This window comes from Molossus molossus, unplaced genomic scaffold (assembly GCF_014108415.1).
Source record: "Molossus molossus isolate mMolMol1 unplaced genomic scaffold, mMolMol1.p scaffold_m16_p_3, whole genome shotgun sequence".
Taxonomy (NCBI): Eukaryota; Metazoa; Chordata; class Mammalia; order Chiroptera; family Molossidae; genus Molossus; species Molossus molossus.
The window spans coordinates 51,827,754-51,852,573 of record NW_023425366.1 but is presented as its reverse complement, the minus strand read 5'-3'; the positions used below and the strand labels follow the sequence as shown (position 1 = coordinate 51,852,573).

The following is a 24,820-nucleotide window of genomic DNA, read 5'->3' as shown; positions in this document are numbered from 1 at the left end:
CCGTGCACCAAGATGTTGCCAATTCAATTTCCAGTCAGGGCACAGGCCCAGGTTGTGGGCCAAATCCCCAGTGGGGGACATGCAGGAGGCAACCAACTGATGTTCTCTCTCATTGGTGTTTTTCTCTCTCCCTCTCCTTTCCTCTCTAAAATCAATAAAGGAAAAAAAACTATTGAAAAAAAATGAACCAAGAAAAATACTTCATCTTCACTAGGGTAATGATTAAATTATGATTATCCATAAATGGAATACCACCTGGTCATTAAAAATGAGGAAGATCACCCAGTTGGCATGGCTCGGTGGTTGAGCTTCGACCCATTCACCAAGAGGTTCCTGGTTCAATTCCCGTTCAGGGCACATGCCCATGTTTTGGGCTTGATCCCCAGCAGAGGGCATACAGGAGGTAGCCAATCAATGTTGATGTCTCTCATTGATGTTTCTATGTCTCTCATTGATGTTTCTATCTCTCTCTCTCTCTCCCTTCCTCTCTCTAAAATCAACAAAAACAAACACATTTTTTAAAAATGGGGAAGATCCATATGAACTGATAAAAATTGATATATATATATTTACATACAGATATTTGTATTTTAGTATATTCATTCTTATTTGAAGGGTTAATATACATACATTGTGTACAAACAAATTATTATAAAAATTAACCTTCTGGGAGATGAGAATGGGCATAGGTAGCAAAGAATAAACTTTATTACTTATATATTTTTGTTCAGTTGGTTTTTTTTTTTTTTTTGGCATGTACTATGAAAATGACTAAGAAATATTTTTTTCCACTGGATCACCCCATAGAACATCTGCAGGGTGTTTCTGCCCCTTTTAATCCTGTTTCCACCATATTTTGCTTTCTTACCTGTGAAATGGGGACAACCCACACGCCTGCTAGGAGACTCAAAGCAGAGAAAGCAAGCAGGCAGGCAGGATGCAACGGGCACAGAAAGGGGACAGACCAGAAGTGAGATCTCATTAGCAGACAGAGGAATAACGGTTATAATGCTACCTAATAGGAATGAGTGCCTAAATGTGCCAAATGTTTAATCCTGATAACTCAATGAGAAAGATACTATCCTCAATTTACAAATGAGGAAACTGAGGCACGGAGAAGTGTCTTCCCTAAAGTAACAAAACAAAGGCATAATGGAGTCAGAATTCAGCCACTCGGGATCTGCACCCTCAGCCACTAGGCTGTGCTGCTTCAAAACAAATGAAAAGAATGATATTGTTTTTCCCCCAGATTGGTAAAATTTCAAAATATTGATGGATCAAGTGGGAATGAGCATTTCAGGAAACAGGTACAAATGAACTTTTTGGTAGAAGTATAAATAAAGGCCATCTGGCAAGAGTCACCAAAATTTAAAACAGGTGTCTAACTTTTGACCTGGCCATTCTACTTCCAGGAACTCATCCTAGAGCAACACAAGATGTCAATGCAGCATATTTTAATGAGGGGTGGGAGCCATAGGTAGGGAAATTACTAAATACATCACAATATATTCAAAATATTAAATAGTCTGTGTCCCCTAAAAATAAAGGTCAACCTATGGATACAGACATGGAAAGAATTCTGAAATATAAGTAAGTGAACAACAATTATCACAGAGCAATATGTACAGTATGGCCCTAATTATATAAAAATATGGTGTGAGCGTCACATCATTTCTTCTGAGAAGAATGACGTTACTTTCCTTTTACATTCTTTTACACACACAAAAAAAAAAATTCAGAAAGACACTGTAAAAAATAGTCATGTTATGTATAAATCATATAATAAAATACTTATTTCAAAAAGTCACAAATACAAGTTGTATAAAGTTAGTTTGGAGTCCAGTACCTCTTAGATATATTATTGCAAGTAACATCTATTTTCATGTTCTCTCCAAACAGATGTTGTTCAAACCCAGTGAAGGTTTTATAATTTCATATTTGATAACAAGGGAACAAAACTGACAATAAATAGTCCAACAATAATTTCTCAAAATACTAAGTGGTAAATTCTGTTCCTAGATGCAAAACTCAGGCTACCTGAAGATTTCACTGAAGTCAGTAAAAAGTTACAAATTTTGTATTATCATGTTCAAAATCCTCATTGTATTTTTCTCAAAGTGATGATACTTATAAAAGCTCAAGATTAGCCTTGGCTCGTGTGGCCCAGTTGGTTGAGCATCGGCCCATGCACCAAAAGATCTCTGGTTCGATTCACTGTCAGGGCACGTACCCGGGGTTCGGGTTCTATTCCCAGTCAGAGTGTGTAAGGGAGGCAACAGATAGATGTTATTCTCTCACATAGATGTTTCTCTCTCCCTCTCCCTTTCTCTTTCTCTAAAATCAATTTTTAAAAAGCATATTTAAAAAAAAAGTTAAGATTAAAAGAAAAATTGAAAGACCAAGTAAGTCAACAAACCGATTTCATTTTAAGCAGAACATATAAGAGACACAAAGCACTCTGTTTGCTTCTCTTTTTAGAAACTACCAGGGCACTTTGTCAAGTGGAAGCAGCAACCAGACCACTGGTTCGCAAACCTGGTGTGCATGAGCATCATGCAGAGGCTTCTTAAATACAGGTCCCTGGGCCCTGGAGACTCTGAGCTCTCATTCCTGAGTCTAACAAACCTACATTTAAAAAAAAAAAAATCCTCAATAGAGGATATTTTTCTATTTATTTTCAGACACTGTGGGAGGGATGGAGGGAGGAATGGAGGGAGGGAAGCATTGATGTGAGAGACACACTGATTGCTGCCTCTCCCACGACCCCGACCTGAGCCAGTGACCGAACCACAACTGAGGTACGTGCCCTTGACCGAAATCAAACCTGAGACACTTTGATCCATAAGCCAATGCTCCAACCGCTGAGCCAATCCAGTCAGGGCTGAACCTGCATTTAAACAAGATGCTTGATGATTTGATGAGGTGGTACAAGAACCCTGCTGCCTCTGGTTAGAAGCCTGACTCTAGGCAGCTCCTTCACCTCTTTAATATCCTTATCTGTCAAGTCAGTCAATTGGACTGATCATCTCTGAGGGTGCTTAAGCCCTAACAAGACTGTGATTGACCCTAGATGTACAAGAAATGTAGTTTCAGTGAGGAACTTAGTCTTCATGCTAAAATCAATTTTTGCAAGTCACTGGGTTTCTGTTTCTTTGCCACCCTCTAAAAAGTCTGCTTTTATAAGTTCCATTTCTGGGAGCATCTGAGTAGAAGAATTCTGAAACTGACATTTATGCAAATTTAGTTGATTTTCTTCATGCAAAGAGGGAAGCTTCCAGCAATCCTGAGAGGTGCTGCATATACATGATATACGATAAGACCCCCTTGGTTAGGAAGTGACAGAAATATTGCCAGAGCATTAGGCAAGCCCCAAATCCTCCTGTAAAATTCTCATCGGTGGAGCTGGAATACTCAATAGGAGGTTTTAATGGTGGTTGAACTTGAAGAGTAAGAGCTGGATTTCCTGGAAGATTTCTTCGATGTGAGGGATACTTGCATCCGCTTTACCGTCCGGACACTCCGACAAAGAAGAGCGTTCTTTGCATGATTCCTAAAGTCTTCTGAGACAAAGTAATAGACAAAGGGGTCGATGCAGCTGTTGAGGGTTGCAAGGCAGAGGGCCAAGATGTACAGTCTGTAGACGTGGCTCTGGCCCCATTGTTTAATCATGAAATAATGCACTACAAGCAGAATGTTGCTAGGAGTGAAGCAGATAAGGTACATGACCAGGACAGTGACAATAAGTTTGATGGCTCTCTTCCTCTTCTTTCCTGAGTTTTCATCGATGGCAGAAGATTGAAGTGTTCTGATCATCAGCACATAGGCAGAAGCCATGAGGACGGCTGGGAACAGGAAGACTCCAATGGCCAGAGAAAGGAAATAATTGAACATGTCCCCCACCAACACCTCCTTGGGTAAAACATCATGACAGGTTGTGATGTTCAGGACTGGAATGTAACTGGTCTGCTTCACAACATACAAGGGGATGGTAACCAGCAGAATCAGCACCCATATTCCCAGGGAGATACCGATGGCAATATTCGAGTTCTTCCTGGTGTGCACCATGGGGTTCACGATAACCCAATACCTCTGCACGCTGAGGCAGGTTATAAAGAGAATGGAGCAGTACATGTTGCCATAGAAAAAACCAACAAGTACCTTGCAAAGAGATTCCCCATAAACCCAGTTGTTGCCATGTACATGATAGGCAATCTTCAAAGGGAACCAGATGATAGAGAGGAGGTCTGCCAAGGCCAGATTGGCCATATAAACCACAGCAGGGTGCTTCTTCTTTGTTCGGAAAAGAAAGACCCACAGGGCCATGCCATTACTTGGCAAACCAACCACAAATACAATCGTGTACACAGTTGGAAGAAAGACAGTAGTAAGTTTTCCAGTCAGGAGGGAGGCAGAAAACTCATCCACAGAAAAGCCTGGTTCCACTGTAACTCCTTTTCCAGCGATTCGAGATGAGTCATCATTTATACCAATTAGACTTCTTCCTTTAGAGGATTTGTTGACTCCTGTACAAGAAAGGCGAGGCAGACAAGGGTCAGTTCAGAAATCAATGTTTCAGCAGTAATGTTAGTATGCTCAAGTAAAAGCACTTTAAATAAAGACAGGAGTACACAAGATGCTTAAGGGGCTTTCTTTGGGTGATTAGATTAGTGGGGTTTCTGTTGCCTGTTCTTTTTTAACTGAGGAAATTTTCAGAGCCTTTACTACACCAAAAGACTGTGTGTCTTCAAGAAAGGCTAGAACAGGGGCGCCAAGTAAAACTCTTCTGGAATTCAGGCATGTTGGGTGGTCACGTGATGAATGGCGAGCTCATTTTCTGCCTAATGAAAAGCTACAAGAAATCATTTCTGTGTGAGCATATATTAACTGTATTATCATATCTTTAACATTTTAAGAGAAGCATAAATGTGAATTTTTATATAAAATTTCTTAACATTTTAAACAACATTAACCAAAATGGGATTATTTCGATTTTAAAAACCTCTGTAACCATTATTATTGCCCCAAATTCCCTGATCACATGCCTTTTCTGTAAGATTAGTGTTTCCTGGAATGTTGCCTGGTTTTTGTTTCCTTGCTTTGTTTATGCTTTATATCGAATATAACATTGATTTTTATGAATCTTGATAAAACTGACAGTATTCAATTTAATTTTACAAACTGTCCACACTGTTTTTATAATGGCTATCTCACTATGACTAAGACAGGATCCAGCCTGGCCTATCAGTCATTCCTTATCCCAAATCCCAACACAGGGAGATTCCCAGGAGCACATGGACATTCCCTCTCCACCCACAGGGCCAGCCTCAATCACGGCAGGGATTCCCCCAGCTTCTGTGTGGGCCTCCTGGAGACCTGCCCATGGAGGCCAGCGGGCAGGCAAGTTTTCTGGCTTCAAGATGACTGACGGCTGGATGCACCAAAGATAAATTTGTGTTCTCACTTGCAAGCTTGCAACTTATGCTCTCATCCCCAGATTATGAATTGAACTTTAGAAACCACATATGAATGATATATTCACCCTACAACCTGCCCTAATCAAGTGTTCATGGACCCACAGAAGAAAATGAGGGACAATCTGAGGACACTGAAGAATCTTTAGTTCTGGAGAAGAGCAGGCCTTCCATCGGCAGAGAAAACCACAAAGTACACCACAGTATGCCAGGAGGATGTTAAACTTACTCCCTAGTTTATCTGATACCCATAATAGAAAGAAAAGTTTCACACAATGATAATTACCCTTATTTCGGAGGGAACATTCTGACACTTTCTATTGTGTTCTGGTCCATTCTTATCAAAAGCTGGCTTCCACCATCTACATTGACGTCATGAACCACTTACATGCTTTTCAAAACCAGTGAACAGTGATCACCTGTGATTCACTTTAAGAGAACAGTACCAAAGTATTTAGAGATGGGTGAGGTCTCTGTGGAACCTGGCCCCAGGCCCCTAATGTTAAGAGTCTCTCTCTCTTAAAAAAAAAAAAAAAAAAATACACACACACACACACACACACATACACACACACACACACACACACACACACACACACATAGAGATATCTATATATAGATATATAGATAAAGATATAAAGTGAAGTACTGATACATGCTACCTCATGGAGGAAACTTGAAAAGATTTTGAGAAGTGAAAACAGTCAGTTACAAAGCAACATGTACTGCATAATTTCATTTGTATTAAATGTCCTAAATAAGCCACTCCATAGATAAAAAGTAGATTAGTGGTTGCCAGGGGCTGGGAAATGAGAGGCTTCGGGTGCTAAAGAGTGGGGCGAGGTGTTCTCTGGGGATAATATAAGTGTCCTTAAGTTGACTGAGGTAATAAACATACAACTCTGAATATTCTAAAAGCTATTGAATTACAGATTTCAATATATATTTTTTGTTTTAATATATTATTATTGCTTTTTAGAGAGAGAGGAAGGAAGAAGGAGAAAGAGGAAAACATCAGTGTGAGAGAGAACGATTGATCAGCTGCCTCCTGCATGCCCCTCACTGGGGACAGAGCCTGCAACCAGGCATGTGCCCTGACCAGGAATCGAACCTCTGACCTCTTGGTGCATGGGTCAATGCACAACCACTGAGCCACACAGGCTGGGAATACTTCAACTTATTAATAAAGCTGTTAAAAAAGTAATATGGGAAGAGGGCAGGAAGTAGACTGGGGCATAATTATTAAAGCTGAGGGAGGGATTCACTACAATATTCTATTTTTATATTTAAAATTTTTCATGAAAATAAGCACATACCAGGTCAGAAAGGTTCATGTTAAAAGAGATAAAAATATGTTTTAAATAAGAATACTAAAATAAAGAGGGGGAGTTCCAAAATGGTGGTAGAGTGAATGGAAGCTACACAGACCATCTCCCAGAATGAAACTGGAATTACAACTAAAATAAAGACAGTCTGGCCAGTGTAGTTCAGTGGTTGTGCATCGACCCATGCACCAAGAGGTCACTGGTTTGATTCCCGGTCAGGGTACATGCCTAGGTTGTGGGCCCAATCCCCAGTGGGGGGCATGCAGAAGGCAGACAATCGATGTTCTCTCTCATTGATGTTTCTATCTCTCTTTCCCTTAGAAAAAAAAATAAAGACAAATCATTAGAGAAAAGCAACAGAAAAGCAGCTGGAGAGGACCCATATAATCAGGGATAAAACAAAAAGACACTAAATCAAGACTGGTAGGAACAGCAGAGGTGCGAGAGGGTGAACTGGGAGCCCACAGAGAGCAGCTGTTTTAGCTGTAAGCAGCTCCCTTGGGGTTAACATCCCAAGCTGGCTCCACAGCACAGAGGGCTGGGTTAGAGCACTAAATTAGCTACATCCACTCACCATGGGCTCCAGCAGAGGGAGGGCAAACTGGACTGGAACTATGTGGAGACTCAGGAGCTTGGAGAGCTGGAAGGACGATGGGAAGTTTTTGCTGAATCACTCCCTCACTGGACAGTAGCCATCTTAGTCAAAGAGCCCCTTCCCAGAGCCCCAGGAAGAACCAACAGCCCCTCCCTCAGGAATTGAACACCACACAGCCAGGCCCGAGAAATGCAAATTGAGGCTTATTAACACCCAGCAAGCATCTGTCCAACCCTCTGGAAATCCTCTTACCCTGAACACCTGAGGGAGTTTTTCATTCAGCTGAGGACTTCAACCCAAGGCTCATCAAGTAACTGAGACTAATAGCCTGCAGGCAAACAGCTGGAGGATAACTGAACCTTTCCGGGCTTCAAATTAACCCAGGAAAGTAAGACTTGACAATGGTGTTTAATGAGAATCCTCCCTTACTCATCCAAATCCAGAAGAGGGAGCCAAAATCAGTGGAACACCAACACCCACAGGGAAAATTTGGCAGGCTCCAAACCAACTGAGAAAGCCAAAATGGTGAAACAAAGAAACAATACCAAATGAATGAACAAGAGAACTCTACCAAAGAAGAAATAAATGAAATGCAGTTAAGCAAGTTATCAGAGGTAGAGTTCTGAGTGATGATAATGAGAAAGCTCAACAGCATAAATAAAGATCTCAACTGCATGAGTAAAGACATAGAAACATTGAAAACCAACCAATTGGAAATGAAGAATGACATAGCAGAAATAAAGAACACTTTGGAAGGAATAACCAGCAGAGTAGAGGAAGCAGAGGCCCAGATCAGTGAATTAGAAGACAGGGTAGAAAAAAAATCACCCAATCAGAAAACCAAAAAGAAAAAACAATTGAAAAACAGGAATACAGCCCTGGCCTGTTTGCTCAGTGGTTAGAGCGTCGGACTGCGAACCAAAGAGTCCCAGGTTCAATTCTGGCCAGGGGCAAGTACCTCGGTTGCAATTCGTCCCCAGCCTCTGTTGGGGTCGTGCAAGTGGCAACTAGTCAATGTGTCTCTCTCACATCGATGTTTTTCTCTCTCTCTGTCTCTCTCTCTCCCTCTTACTCTGACTGAAAATAAATGTAAAAATATCCTCACGTGAGGATTAAAAGTAATAAAAATAAGAAACAGGGAGACAGCTTAAGAGAACTGTGGGACAATATGAAACATAGCAACATCTGCATCATAGGTCTTCCAGAAGAAGAAGAAAATGAGCAAGGGTTAGAGAATATATTTGCAGAAATAGTGACAGAAAACTTCCCTAACTTGATGAAGGAAAAAGGCATTCAAATTCAAGAAGCACAGGGAACCCCAAGTAAGAAAAACCTGAACCGGCACACACTAAGACACAATAACTAAAATGCCAAAAATTAGACAAAGAGAGAATCCTAAAGGCAGCAAAAGATAAGCAACAGGTTACCTACAAAGGAACCCCCATAAGGCTAACAGCTGACTTCTGAACAGAAACACTACAGGCCAGAAGGAAATGGTATGAAGTAATCAAGGTACATGAAAAACAAGGATCTGAATCCAAGACTACTGTATCCAGCAAGGCTATCATTCAAAACAGAAGGTGAAATAAAGTGCTTCCCAGGCAAAAAAAAAAAAAAGGCTAAGGGAATACATAAGCACCAAATCAGCACTGCAACAAATGTTAAAAGGACTGCTGTAATTAGCAGAAGAAATAGGAATAAAAATATAACCACAGTAAACAAAAGTGACAATAAATAAGTACATATCAATAGTAACCTTAAATGTAAATAGAATGAACTCTGATCAAAAGACACAGAGTAGTTGATTGGATAAGAAAGCATGACTCATATATATGTTGTTTACAAGAGAACCACCTCACAACAAAAGACTCACATAGGTTGAAAGTGAAGTAATGAAAAAAAATCTTCCAAGCAAATAGAAAGGGAAAAAAGAGCTGGGGTAGCAATACTCATATCTGATATAATAGACTTCAAAATGAAGGTCATAACTAGAGACAAAGAAGGACACTACATAATATTGAATGGATCTACCCAACAGGAAGATATAACCTTGTTAAACATATATGCACCCAAATATAGTAGCACCAAAATGTATTTTAAAACTTCCGGAGGACTTCAAAGGAGAAATTGACAGCAATACAATCATAGCAAGGAACTTCAACACTCCACTGACTTCACTGGATAGATCCTCTAGACAAAAAATTAACAAGGAAACAGAGACTCTAAATGATGCACTAGATCAAATGGATTTAATAGATATCTACAGAAAATTATACCGCAAAACTGCAGAATTCACATTCCTCTCAAGTGCACATGGGACACTTTCAAAGGTAGACCACATGTTAGGACAAAAACTAAGTCTCTAGAAGTTCAAAAAGATTGAAATCATTTCAAGCATCTTCTCAGATCACAATGGCATGAAACTAGAAAATCAATTACAACAAAAACATGCAAAGACATTTAAACGCATGGAGGCTAAATAGCATGTTCTTAAACAATGAATGGGTTATCAAGGAGATCAAGGAAGAAATTTAAGCCTTCCTGGAAACCAGTGAAAATGAACACACAACACAAAATCTATGGAATGCAGCAGAAGCAGGCCTAAGAGGGAAGTTTATAGCACTATAGGCCTACTGCAAGAAACAAGAATAATTTCTAATTGACTATCTACCCTCACAACTTAATGAAATAGAAAGCAACAACAACAAAAAAATTCAGAGCAAGTATAAGGAAAGAAAGAAAGAAATAGTAAAGATCAGAGCAGAAATAAACAACATAGACACTAAAAAAAAAAATTCAAAAGATCAATGAAACAAAGAGCTGGTTCATTGAAAAGATAAACAAGATTGATGGACTCTTAGCTAGACTCACCAAGAAACAAGGAGAGAGAATCCAAATACACAAAGTCAGAAACGAAAGAGGAGAAGTAACAACTGACACCACAGAAATACAAAGGATGGTTAACAAATACTATGAACAATTATACGGCAACAAATTGGACAATCTAAGTGAAATGGACAAATTTCTAGACACACATAGTCTCCAAAAACTGAACCAGGAAGAGATAGAAAACTTGAACAACTAAGGAAACAGAAGATGTAATCAAGACTTTCCCAGTAAACAAAAGCCTGATCCTGGACGGCTACACACAGGGGAGTTTTACTGAACATTGAAAGAACTAACACCCATTCTCCTCAAACTATTCCAAAAAATTCAAGAAGAAGGAAGTCTTCCAAACTCATTTTATGAGGCCAGCAAGACACTACAAAGAAAGAAACTACAGGCCAATATCCCTGATAAACATAGATGCCAAAATCCTTAACAAAATATTAGGAAACTGGATCCAGTAATACATTAAAAAAATTATTCACCATGACCAAGTGGGATTTATCCCAGGGATGCAAGGCTGGTACAATATTCACAAATCAATAAATGTGATACACCACATAAACAACATAAAAGATAAAAATCATATGATCATATAAATAGATGCTGAAAAAGCATTCGACAAAATCCAGCACCCATTTCTGATAAAAACTCAGTAATGTGGGAATAGAGGGATCATATCTCGACATTATAAAGGCCATATACGAAAAACCTATAGCCAACATCCTACTCAATGGGCAAAAACTAAAAGAGTTTCCCTTAAGAACAAGAACAAGACAGGGATGCCCACATTTGCCACTCTTATTTAACATAGTACTGGAAGTCTTAGCCACAGCAATTAGACGTGAAGAAAAAATAAAAGGGATCTAAATTGGAAAGGAGGAAATGAAACTGTCATTATTTGCAGATGACATGATATAGTACATTGAAAACCCTAAAGACCCCATCAAAAATCTACTAGATTTTCCCTGGCCAGTTTGGCTCAGTGGTTAGAGTGTCGGCCTGTGGACCAATGAGTCCCGGGTTTGATTTTCGTCAAGGGCATGTATCTCTGTTGTGGTTCACCCCCAGCTCTGGCTGGAGTCATATGGGAAGCAGCCACTTAATGTGTCCCTTTCACGTCGATGTTTGTCTCTCTCTCTCTAGCCCTCTCTTTTCCTCCCACTCATCTGAACTAAAATGGAAAAATGTCCTCAGTTTAGGATTAAAAAAAAAAATCTACTAGATTTAATAAACGAATTTGGCAAAGTAGCAGGATACAAAATTAACATCAAGAAATTGACAGCATTCTTATACACCAATAATGAACTCACAGAGAAACTAAAAAAACAATCCCATTCGCCATTGTGGCAAAAAAATTAAGATAACTAGGAATAAACTTAACCAAAGAAGTAAAGGTCCTATTTTTAGAAAACTATAGGACATTGAAAAAGGAAATAGAGGAAAATATTAAAAAGTGGAAGCACATACCTTGTTCATGGATTGGAAGAATTAACATCATTAAAATGTCCATACTACCCAAAGCAATCTATAGATTCAATGCAATCCCCATCAAAATACCGACATTATTTCACAGAACTAGAACAAGTACTTCAAAAGTTCATATGGAACCAAAAAAGACCCCGAAGTGCCACAGCAATTTTGAAAAAGAAAAAGAAAAAGGGATCACACTACCAGATATCAGGTTATACTACAAAGCCATTGTAATCAAAACAGCCTGGTACTGGTACAAGAACAGACATATAGATCGATGAAAGAGAAGAACGAACCGAGAAATGGGCTCAAGACATTATGTTCAACTAATATTTGACAAAGGTGGGAAGAGCATACAATGGAGTAAAGACGGCCTCTTAAATAAATGATGTTGGGAAAATTGGACAGCTACATGCAAAAAAATGAAACTAGACCACCAACTTACATCCTACACAAGAATAAACTCAAAATGGATAAAAGACTTAAATGTAACTCATGAATCCATAAAAATCCTGAAAGAAAATGTAGGCAACAAAATTTCAGACATCACACATAGCATAATTTTCACTGATACAATGCCTAAGGCAAGAGAAACACAGGAAAAAATTAATACATGGGGCTACATCAAACTGAAAAGCTTCTGCAATGCAAAAGAAACAACCATCAAAATGGAAAGGGAACACATTATATGGGAGACCATAATTGCCAACAATGCATCAATTTCCAAAATATATAGAGTATTCATACAACTCAACAAAAGGAAAACAAAGAAGCCAGTTAAAAAATGGGCAGAGGACCTAAATAGACACCTTTCCAAACAGGACAAACAAATAACCAAGAGACATATGAAAAAATGCTTAACGACTTCCGGTCAAGATGACAGCGTAGGTAAATGTAGTATTGCGTCCTCCCACAACCACATCAAAGTTACAACTAAACTACAGAACAACCATCATTCAAAGCCACCTGAAATTAAACTGAATGGAAGTCCTACAACTACAAAATTAAACAAGCCGCATCGAGACTGGTAGGAGGGGTGGAGGCACGACAGGCTGGTCCCACACCCACATGTGTTGGATAAAAATTAAGAGGATACTTCGGCTGGGAAGGTCCTCCCTGAGGACTGAGGGGTCCCCGTCCCACACCAGGCGCCCCGCTCAGGGTTCCAGTACCAGGAAGAGAATCCCCATAACTTCTGGCTGGAAAAACCAGCAGAAACTGAGGCTCAGGGAGGCTGAGGCAGCTGGAGCCCCAGGCAGCTCCTCTTAAAGGGCCTGTGCACAGATTTACTCAGACTTGCTCCCTCTAAGCTCAGAGGGGAAACAGCTTGAGGTACGCCAGAGACATACAGGGAAGAACTGAGCTGTTTGGCATTGATGCAAGGGCTGGAGAGGGGGCTTTCTCCGAGACAAACGTGCTGTCAGAGGCCTTTGTTCCTTTGGTGAGCCCTTCCCTGGGCCGGCAGACAGTCGCCATATCTGGGACTCCAGCAACCTGGCTCACACTGGTTGCCCCGCCCTGGTGATTCCCTGAGGCCCCGTCCCACCCAACTTTCAGGCCCACCCAAGCTGTTGTCAGTTGCTTAACCATAGGATTGGCCTGTCTTGGATCCTGCTTCAAGTTTTCCTAAATTCTTTCAAATAAGCAGCATCTGGTCTCAGCTAGCCCCATACCTCTTGTTAAGTAATACATAGAAACAAACACAGGGAGGTAGCCAAAATGAAGAGTCAAAGAAACAGGTCCCAAATGAAAGAATAGAACAAAACTCCAGGAAAAGAACTAAGCAAAATGGAGATAAGCAACCTAAAAGATGCAGAGTTCAAAAACACTTCTTACAAGAACACTCAATGAACTTAGTGAGGGTCTCAATAGCATAATAAAGCACCAGTCAGAAATGAAGGATGTATTAACTGAAATAAAGAATAATTTACAAGCCCTGACCAGTGTGGCTCAGCAGTTAGAGCATTGGCCTGTGGACCAGAGAGTCCCGGGTTTGGTTCCCAGTAAGGGCACGTACCCCAGTTGCACTGTGTCCTCAGCTCCAGTTGGGGTTGTGTGGGTGGTAACAGTCGATGTGTCTCTCTCACATCTATGTTTCTCTCTCTCTTTTCCTCTCTCTCTCCCTCCTGCTCTATCTGAAGATACATGCAAAAATGTCTGAGTGAAGATAAAAAGAAGAAGAATTTATAGGGAAGAAATAGTACAGTAGGTAAAGTCAAGAAGCATCCATCAATTTGGAATATAAGGAAGCAAAAAACACCCAATCAGAACAGCAAAAAAAAGAATCCAAAAAAAAATGAGGCTAGTATAAGGAGCCTCTGGGACAACTTCAAGCATGCCAACATTCGCATCAGCAGGGTGCCAAAAGGAGAAGAGAGAGAGCAAGAAACTGAAAATCTATTTGAAAAATAATGACAGGAAACTTCCCTAACTTGGTGAAGGAAACAGACATACAAGTCCAGGAAGCACAGAGAAAGTCCCAAACAAGATGAAAGCAAAGTGATCCACACCAAGACACATCATCACCAAAATGCCAAAGGTTAAAGACAAAGGGAGAATCTTAAAAGCAGCAAGAGAAAGGCAGTTACCTACAACGGAGCTCCCATAAGTCTATCAGCCGTTTTCTCAAAAGAAACTTTGCAGGCCAGGAGGGAGTAGCAAGAAATACTTAAAGTGTTGAAAAGTAAGGACCTACAACCAAGATCACTCTATCCTGCAAAGCTATCATTTAGAATCAACGGCCATATAAAGAGTTTCCCAGACAAGAAAAAGCTAAAGGAGTTCATCACCACCAAACCAGCATTATATGAAATGTTGACAGGTCTTCTTAAAGATTTTAAAAAATGAACAATAGCCTGACTGGTGCGGCTCAGTGTTTGAGCATCAACCCATGCACCAAGAAGTCACCAGTTTGATTTCCGGTCAGGGCACATGCCCAGGTTGTGGGCCCGATCCCCAGTGGGGGGCATGCAGCAGGCGGCCAATTGATGTTCTTTCTTATTGATGTTTCTATCTCTCCCTCTCCCGTCCTCTCTCTCTAAAAATCAATAAAGAAAAAATATTAAAATATATATATGAATAAAATGGCAATAAATACATTTCTATTAACAATTGAATCTACAAACAAAATGAGCAGCAGAATAGAAACAGACTCAGATACAGAGATCTTTTTGTTGGCTGCCAGATGGGAGGGGAGTTGGGTAAAAAAGATGAAGGGATTAAGAAGCACAAATTGGTTGTTAGACTGATGAACCTCAAAGGGAAGGGGGGAGGTGGAGTGGGAAGAGAAACCAAAGAACATATATGCATAATGAATAGACACAGACAATAGTGTGGGGAAGGCAGTAGAAAGGGGTCAAGGGGCAGGGAGAGGAACATCTGTTATACAGTCAGCAATAAAGATAAATTTTTTAAAAATCTGTGGTACATGTACACAATGGAACACCATGCAGGTGTAAGAAAGAAAGATCTCTTATCCTTTGAGATGACATGGAGGAACCTGGAGATCATTATACTAAGCAAAATAAGCCAATCAGAGAAAGACAAATCCCGCAGGATCTCACTTATTTGTGGAATATAATGAACAAAATAGACCCAGAGACATAGAAAGGGGTATTATTCAGACTGACAAACCTCAGGGGAGGGGGGATGAGGGGATGGATAAGATAAACCAAAGAACTTATATGCATGTATGTGTAACCAATGGACATAGACAACAGGGGGCAGGGGAAGGTGAGGGATCGGGAGGAGGGTGTCTAGGGGGGAAAAGGGGGAAACATCTATAACAAAAATAAATTAATAACAATGGAAAAAAAAATAAAAGAGGGGGGAAAAAAGAGTAAGAAATACTAAAAAAAAAAATGGAAGGGAGGCAGAGATAGAGAAAGAGAGGATGGGAGAGAGAGAGAGAGGGAGGGAGGGAAGGAAGGAGGGAGGAAGGGAGGGAGGAACTAATTCTGAGAATATTCTAATGTACAATCCTGAATGATCTCAATAAAAAATACTGTCCATGTTGTTCACGTTACCTGTTCATCGTTCCAGGTGCAGAGCACACAAGCAGGACGCTACTTATGTTTGGAAGGCAGCTATGCTCACGACTGTATCACCAATGCCAACAGAACTGGTAAATATTGAGATGCTGCTCAAAGGTCCCTGAAGCCCTTTCAGCAAAGTGCGCAGATTTAACCTGTACAGTGTCCTATACCATCCACCAAACTCTTGTCTAGAACTGACACTATCCCAGCTCCCAACTGCATAACCCACCTGTAAACCAAGTAAAATCACAATTCAGAGAGTGGAAAAGAAATTAAATGCACACATGAAGTTTAAACACACACAAAGTACTTGGCTACAAGAGCCCCCTCATTTGGGGGCTGTAATCAACCATACTTGCCCAAGTATGTAAACCACCTTTCCACCGATGCCCAAGGCAGCCCCTCCACCCCAACTGCACACAGGAAACAAGCAATGCTCATCAGCCCTCATTCCCGACTTACCATATCCCTAGCTTTACCGAGTCCCTAGCTTTAATAGTAGACACTATGCTATTCAATAAATATTGAAATGAAAAGACAGCCACCATAGTACTGTCAATTGAAAAAAGCACTGGCAGAACATGCTCCCATCTATATAACAAAATTATAACCTATTTGCCAAATCTGAAGTCTGGAAGGGTACTCAAATTGTGTCTGTGAAATAAAGTGGCTGGGGAAGGCAGAATTTTTTTTTTTTTTTTTTTTTATCCTCACCCAAGGATATTTTTCCACTTTTTGTATAGATAGAGTGGGAGGGAGAGAGAGTAAGGGAGAGAGAGAGAGAAACATCGACGTGAAGGGACACATCGAGTGGCTGCCACCCGCACGACCAACCAGGGCCGGGGACAAACTGCAATCGAAGTACGTGCCCTTAGCAGGAACCGAACCCGGGTCTCTCCGGACCGCAGGCCGACGCTCTAACTGCTGAGCCAAACTGGCCAGGGCAAATTCTTTTTTTTTTTTACTTTATACCTCTCCATACTGTTGGGTTTATTTATTTTTTATTGATTGACTGATTTTAGAGAGGACAGGGAGAGATAGAAACATCTATGAGAGAGAACATCGATCAGTCGCCTCCTGCATGCCCCCCTGGGGCTTGGCCCTCAACCTGGGCATGTGTCCTGACCAGGAATCACGAATGAGTGACCTCTTGGTGCATGGGTCAACGCTCAACCACTGAGCCACACTGGCCTGGCAAGTCAGGTTTATTTTTCAAAGTAGTATAAATTGGTAAAAATCTTTTTGGAGGTCAATTTGGCAAAACATGTCAAAATTTAAAGTGTGCTCGCCCTATGATCATCTATCAATTTATTTCTAGGAATTTGTCCTCCATGCATACTAGCTTAAGTGTACAATAATACTGTATGTACAAGAATATTTACTAGAATATTGTTTATCATGCTAAAACAAAAATGTTAGTCTTGACATCCATCAAAAAAGGGACTACAGTCATGCGCTGTATAAGGACAGTTCAAAGACAACCACATAAAAGATGGTGGATGCCCCCCTCCTCCCCAAGAAAGCCCTAGCTGATGTGGCTCAGTTGCTTGAGTGTTGTCCCATATACTGAGAGGGCCCCAGTTCGATTCTGGTCAGGCACATGCCTGGATTTTGGGCTCAATCCCCAATAGGGGGGAGTGTAGGAAGCAGCCAATCAATGTTTTTCTCTCTCTCCCTCTAAAAAATGAAAAACATATTTTTTAAAAAATGACAGTGGTCCCATAACATTTAATAGAGCTGATAAATTCCTATCACCTAATGACAAAAGCGCAACACATTGCTCGTGTGTTTGTGGTGACACTGGTGTAAACAAACCTACTGTGCTGCCTGTCATATAGAAGTATAGCACATACAGCCCTGGTCAGTGTTGTTCAGTGGTTAGAGCATCGGCCTGCACACCGGAGGTCTCAGGTTCCAGGCAAGGGCACGTACCTGAGCTGCAGGTTGGATTCCTGGCCCTGGCTGGGGTGTGTGCAGGAGACAACCAATCAATGCAAGAGATACACATGGATGTGTTTCTCTCTCCCTCCCTTCCTTCTACTCTCTCTAAAAACCCATGGAAAAAATAGCCTTGGTTGAAGATTAACAAAAATGTATAGCACATACAATTATGTCCAGTACATAATACTTGATAATGATAATAAATGAATGTTACCAGTTTATGTATTCACTATCCTACACTTTTTGTTATTTGAGAGCACGCTCCACTTATAAGTCTACTGTGAAACAATATGCTGCATCTCACCAGCGGCAGCCTGATACATTTCGTGTTTACTATGACCCTTGCTTACACCATTTTCTCTTGCACTTGATTTAATCTTGTGTTGTTTTGTACAGTAACACGCTACATGGGCTTGTGGCCTAGAACAGTCTACATCAGATAGCCTAGGTGTGCAGTGGTACGCAATCTAGGTTTGTGTAAGTGTCCTCTATGATGTTCGAACAACATAATGGCATGGCGACAAATTTCTCAGGAAGTACCCCATCATTAAGTGGTTCAATAACTTATGACATTTACACTATGAGTAATACTCCCCCTATAAAAGCATGAACAGGCCACCACTGCTGTGTTCTCTGAGACACCTGTGTCTGGACGTTTGTCCTGCTAGTGGTGGCTGTGCTTTCTGGTAGAGGTGCGACATTTGTGGCTTCAGCCTCAGGGCTGGGATGACCCACACTCTCCGAGGAGGTAGGGGAGCTGAACAAAGGCGGAGCCATGGCCAGTACAAGGGTAGCAGTTGGCGCCGCAGGATTTGCAAGCCCTTGTGTGCTGTGAGCCATGAAGCATATGGAGCCTCAAGTCAAACTAGTTTTCCAAAGTGTACCAAGTCTGCCTTCCCTGGTGGCTACTACAGAGGTGGGTTTGAATCCACAATGAGAAAACGGGAAGCAGCATTAATACTAGATGTAAGCAAGCCCTACTGTCAATAAAGGAAAAATAAGAGATGTTCAACAATAAATTTTATTTATTTATTTATCTATCTATTTATTTATTTAAAAAGAGGAGAAGGGAGAATGTGAAATATGTATTTGTTGTTCCACTTATTTATGCATTCATTGGTTGCTTTTAAACATTTTTTAAAAATATTTCTCTATTGATTTGAGAGAGAGAGAGAGAAGGGGAGAGATATCATTTGGCCACCTCCTGCATGCCCCCCACTGGGGATTGGGCCCACAACCTGGACATGTGCCCTGACCGGGAATTGAACTGGCGATATCTTGGTGCATGGGTCAACGCTCAAGCACTGAGCCACACCAGCCGGGTTCATTGATTGCTTCTTATATGAACCCTGACCGGAGATTGAACCCACAGCCTTGGCATATCGGGATGACATTACAACCAACTGAGCTACCTAGCTAGGACCAATAACAAATTATGCTTTTAAATCACCAAGACAAAGGAGAATCTTCTTATATAGCAGCCAAAATCAATGAAGCTCAAGATTTATTAGATCAAACAAAAAATAATGAAGTAAATGTATGATGAATTTTAAGTTATTAGTTTAATGAATGAGTACCAACTTTTTATAATAAAATGCCTCAAAGCTAGAAATTTAAAAAATAAGTCAGTACAAACTAAATCAAAGCCGTGGTAAAAGTTTCTTGTTTAAATTTTAGGATTTTAAATCAGATTATAGAATATTTAGAGATTAATGCTCAATAATTATGAATAAAATCATATCATTTGAATAGAAATATTGTTCATTATTCATTTAGCAAATAATTTGGAACCTACTTCAAGGCAAAGTAAACATGAAAATCTCTGCTCTTAAGGAACCTCAATCTAATGGGACACTGATAAACTGGTTATTAAAATACAATGTGATAGCCCTGGCAGGTTTGGCTCAGCAGTTAGAGCGTCAGCCTGTGGACCAATGAGTCGTAGGTTCCATTCTGGTCAAGGGACATACCTCGGTTATGATTTGTCCCCGGCTCTGGTTGAGATCTTGTGAAAGGCAGCCACTCGATGTGTGCCTTTCATGTTGATGTTTCTTTCTCTCTCTCTCTCTCCCACTCTATCTGAACAAAAGTGGAAAAATGTACTTGGGTGAGGATAAAAAAATAAAATAAAGTACAATGTGATAAATATTATGATAAAATTGGCAAAGGTTGTTATAGTATAGACTCATCTCACTGGGAGGAAAGGCTGTCAGGATACAGAGAGCTAGTTGGTGCAGCTGCTTGGAACCTTGAATTTAAAAGTGAATTTAGCCTCAACTTTGACCTAAGAAATCGATCTAGGTATTACTGACAGAATTCAGATTTATATATTAAAAACTTGATTAAAAAAAAAAAAGTAGAACATATTTCTACACTGACTATGAATAGATTTACTGGGTTAAATAAATTATAGGATGGCATGTATAGTATGATCTTTCTATTGTTACAAAATATATATGAGAAGTCTGTGGAAAGGGGAGAGAATCAGGGACTTTCTCTTTTATTAACTCTTCTGATTTGTACAATTTTGAAAAAAACTGCCCTGGCCAGTTTGGCTCAGAGGTTAGGGAGTCAGCCCGCGGACCAGAGTCCCGGGTTCAGGCACGTACCTCGGTTGCAGTTTGTCCCTGGCCTGAGTTGGAGTCGTGTGGGTGGCAACCACTTGATGTGTCTCTCTCACGTCGATGTCTCTCTTTCTCTCTCTTCCCCCTCTCTCCCTGCCCCTCTCTCTGAAGATAAAAGCAAAACAAACAATTTTGAAAAAAATTATATATAAAACTTTTAACTTTCAAAGCACTCATTTTTTGTTATTTTAAGTACTCCCCACTGAACCAAGTATAAAGCAAGTACTTTATTGGTGTTAACTCTCCTCTTGTACCCCTTTTCTTACTATCTCCGACCTCCAAATCTTGTGTTCCCAACCTTTAAGATTAGAGACTGTAAAAGAAGCTTCAGTTGCTGAGTACGCTTTAGTAAATTCTTATGTGTTGGTCCAAATTAAACTGTTTTCCTCTCAACACTTGCCCAGCTAATAAAACCATGAGAAAGTCAAACACAGATTTCACTAAAACATCACCTATCAAGTTTAATTAGTAACTACAAGGCAAGCTAGGGAACCAATGCATATTTAAAACCCCATCTCCATGCTCATTATAGTGTTCTCTCTTACTACAGCACCTTGGAAATACCTATGTGACTAGCAACAGAGGACCAATTTTAAAAGTATGATACATTCTTCTATAACATATTTTAGAGTGATTTAAAATGTTTTATAGCCCTGGCCGATTTGGCTCAGTGGTTAGAGCATCGGCTGGTGGACCAGAGTCCTGGGTTTGGTTCCCGCTATGGGCATGTACCTCGGTTGCAATTTGTCCCCGATGGAGCCGTGTGGGTGGTAACCAGTCAATGTGTCTCTCTCACGTCGATGTTTCTCTCTCTCTCTCTCTCTGCCTCCCTCTCTCCCTCCGGCTCTATCTGAAGATAAATGCAAAAATGTCCTCGGGTGAGGATAAAAAAAAGTTTTATAGTTACTGACATACTACTGATGTTTATATAATCCCAGATTTGTACAAAAAAGATTTTTGATATTTATGAACACATATTTTATGCACAGATGCATGCAAGCATGGGAAAGGATATATATCCAAATGTGAGCAGCGGTTATTTGGATACTGAGGGTGACTTAATTGAACTTCTCCTTTTTCCCCCCTCCCATTTTTGCTCTACAGTGATCACATTATTAATTACTTGCATCATCAAAAACCAATAACAAAGAGAACAGAAGTTTCAGTCTCCAAAAGAAAAATAGAATGACTGTATCATAGGGTACCTCCCACACTTGTGATATGGTAGAAAGTAATAAGTGCCTGAAAGAAACAGATTTAAATATGCCCAACTGCCATCAACCCACCAGGTGACTCTGGGCAAGTCCCCTCACTTCATTCTTCATTTTCTATTTACTAAGTTTCTTTAGGTAGTGACCGTGCTGGACCATGGCAATGGAGACAATGAGAGGGTCCCTCCAAGAGTTCACCATCCAGTGGGGAGACAGATTAAACATATTTACACAAGTAATTATCAATGACTGTTGTGATGGGAAAGAAAGGGAAGACTGATGGAGTATTTTCCTTGCTCACTCCCACCCCCTATTCTGTGGCCTGCATCTGTAAAATGAAATCAAATGGTTGTACTCTAGGCTGAGATTCCTTCCATGAGGCAGTCTTTTGGGATAAGGCCTTTGTCTTGTAGCAAACTGAGGAGCAGGCATAAGGGTCAACTAAAAGGGAATGAGCAAAGGCATGGGCCGAGAGCCAAAAAACATTGGTGATGCTCTATTTCTTAATCAAAATCAATTTGGCTTGGCCGGTGTAGTCAGTGGAAAGAGGTCAGGGCACATGACCAGGTTGTGAGCCAAATCCCCAGTGGGGGACATGCAGGAGGTGACCAATTAGTGTTCTCTCTTATTGATATTTTTATCTCTCCCTCTCTCTCTCTAAAAAAAAAAAAAAAAAAAAGAATCAATAAAGAAAAAAAAAATTCAAATTGGTTTCAAGTTGGGAGGAAAGTTACCCTGCAGTGAATAAAAATAGGCAGAGGAAAAAGAAAACACCCAAAGTGCAATATTAAACAGTTCTGGTTAACAAGTAACCAGATTTTTGTTGTTGTTAAATTAAGTTCACCTTATACTCCAAAGAATCCCCCATCCCTGACCAGTCACTTTGTTTTTGTTTTTTAATATGTTTTTATTGATTTTTTTTAGAGAGAGAGGAAGGGAGAGGGAGACAGAAACATCAATTACTGCCTGCTGCACGCCCCCCAAAAGGCACTGAGCCTGCAGCCTAGACATGTTCCCTGACTGGGAATGAATGGGGACCTCTCAGTCCACGGGATGAGGCTCAATCCACTGAGACACACTGGCCTGGGCCAAACCCCTCATGCTGTAAACAAGAACAAACCAATGCTCAGAACAAGCTTCCTATAGCAACTGTCTGAATCATAAAAGTCTGAATCACATGCATGACGACACATATTTTCCAAAATGTTTGCACATTCTAAGTTTAGCTCCTGAATTTTAAATTTCTAACTGTAAAGGACAAAAATAAATGGTGAAATATTAATCATTTTCAATACTTTCTAGAAATGAATAAATGCTGACAAAATGTATGCAGTGGTGAACTTTTCAAGGATACACCATAATATGCTTCTATTTCTTTGTGTGTGGTACGTGCCCCTAGCGGGAACTAAACCCAGGACTTTCTGGTCCACAGGCCTACGCTCAACCGCTGAGCCAAACTGGCCAGGGTACCATAATATGCTTTTCTGTGACTCCAGAGGCAAAACAATCACCTTCTTCAATCTAATTCAAATTCACAGTGATTTGCTCTTTTACAATGTCTTTATGAAAAGGATAAAAGTGAGAAACTGTCTTTTACAGCAGACCTACACATTTCCCATTGAAATAAACACGTCCCACTGAAGTTTACCCTGGCAGCCTCAGACAGCGGGGGTGGGTTAGCATCCAGTAGCGGGATCTCAGGCCAAGCATCCTCCACCCCCACGCCCTCAGAGGCCCTCAGAGGCCGCTCAGCCCGGGAGATTTCAGCCCAACAAGACAATTGGAGCACACCCAGGGCAGCACACCTGCGGAACCGGGTAGCCAAGAACAATTTGGCACCTGAGCACCACCCCAGTCGGCGCTCGAGCTGTTCAGTTCCCGAGGCTGGCAGCCTTCGACCTGAGTGGCAGCCAGTGTATGCTTGGTGTGGCACGAAGGGCCCCGAAAGCCAAGGCCCTAAGGTCACCTGGTCCAATAAAGGCGGGGTTCAAGGAGTCCTGTTCGTAAATCTGCGTGACGCCCAGCTGGCCTAACAAACTTGAAGCTGAGCGCTGGTTACCTCGGGAGCCCCGTTGAGCCCGGCTTTCATATCCGGGCCATCCACCATGCCGGAGCCGCGGCGGGCCCCGGTGGGTCTGAACGCCACGGGCCGATCCCAAACAGGGAGTCCAAAGGCTGAGGGGGTTGCAAAGAGAAGTAGAAGGTTCCGGGCCGCGGGCTCCCACGCAGTCCGCCCCACCCGGAGCCACCAGCTCCCTGACTCCAGAGGTCCCCTGGGACCAACCCGAAGGACGGGGCCAGCGTGTGCGAAAAGCTCCTTAATGACTTAGTGTTTGCACAGAAACCAACCCGTGGGAAGGGAGTTTGAGTCTCTGGGTACCCCTTTGACTCGAGCACCCGTCCCCTCCCCGGCTCCACAGCCGACTTCAGCCTCTCCGGGCGCCGGGATTCCCCATCAAGGCCGCCGAGAGGAGGCTGCGGGGCGGAAGGGAAGTGGTTGGAGGAAGCAGAACACCCTTCGCGCACCTGCCCCGCTTCCACCATCTGCCCCTGTTGCCCCGGACCCGACTGCTTAGCGGCACGAGCCCTCCGCCGCCAAGTTTCTCACCTCGGACGGTGTGATTGCAGGAGGCAGAGGCCACCAGCAGGATGGTGCCCCCCAGCAGCCACACCGGGCTCGGGCTTCGCATCCTTCCAGCAGTCCCGTTGCGGGGCCGAGAGGGAATCCGCCGCCACTGATTCGAAACTGACCTCCGCTTGCCGCTCGGAGAAAATGCCTCCCTCCCTCGCACCTGCCCCGCGTGAAGCCTCTGCGCCCCTCCCTAGGCCGGCTAAGTTTCAGTGAAACCTAAGCCGCTCGACGCACCTGCGGGAGGCCCCGCCCCCTGGCCCCGCCCCTTCGGTCGTCCGGCGCCGAGGCCGGCTCCCACACACCTGGCTCCGCTTATCCCCCACCTGCCCACACCCCCGCGCGCTCCGGGCTCCGGGGGCAGGAGCCGCAGTGCAGGGACTGCCGGAGGCGCCCGCAGGCCGGGTTGGCCGAGTCAAGTAGCCTTATTGGAATGCAAATGGCAGGAACGCCTGGACCGAGGGTTCCTCCAGGCTTGGGCAACGCCTAGAACCACCTCTAACCTTTAATTACTCCGGAGGAGCCAGTGTCTTCCGTCCCCTTCCCTCTCTTCACTTTCCTAAATGGCAAGAAGCCCAGACTCCAGCTCACTGCACTGATGGTAATTGGTGGAGGCTTCCCCGTGGAGTGG

General features: G+C 41.9%; 1 protein-coding gene and 1 pseudogene across 2 annotated transcripts; one reads left to right on the top strand and one right to left on the bottom strand.

Annotated features, from left to right (window-relative positions):
* Positions 1-3,374: 3,374 nt before the first annotated feature.
* Positions 3,375-24,323, bottom strand: F2RL1 (F2R like trypsin receptor 1). Of its 2 annotated transcripts, none has more exons than XM_036280421.1 (2): positions 24,169-24,323; positions 3,375-4,523 (listed from the first exon to the last, which is right to left on the bottom strand). In XM_036280421.1, the coding sequence occupies exons 1-2, from the start codon at positions 24,248-24,250 to the stop codon at positions 3,412-3,414; spliced, it is 1,194 nt and encodes a 397-aa protein (XP_036136314.1). In that variant the 5' UTR covers positions 24,251-24,323; the 3' UTR covers positions 3,375-3,411. The 2 variants fall into 2 exon arrangements, with proteins under 2 accessions (XP_036136314.1, XP_036136315.1); XM_036280422.1 differs by having other exon boundaries at positions 3,375-4,520; positions 24,169-24,250.
* LOC118641484 lies at positions 18,501-19,268 on the top strand (annotated as a pseudogene).
* Positions 24,324-24,820: the final 497 nt, after the last annotated feature.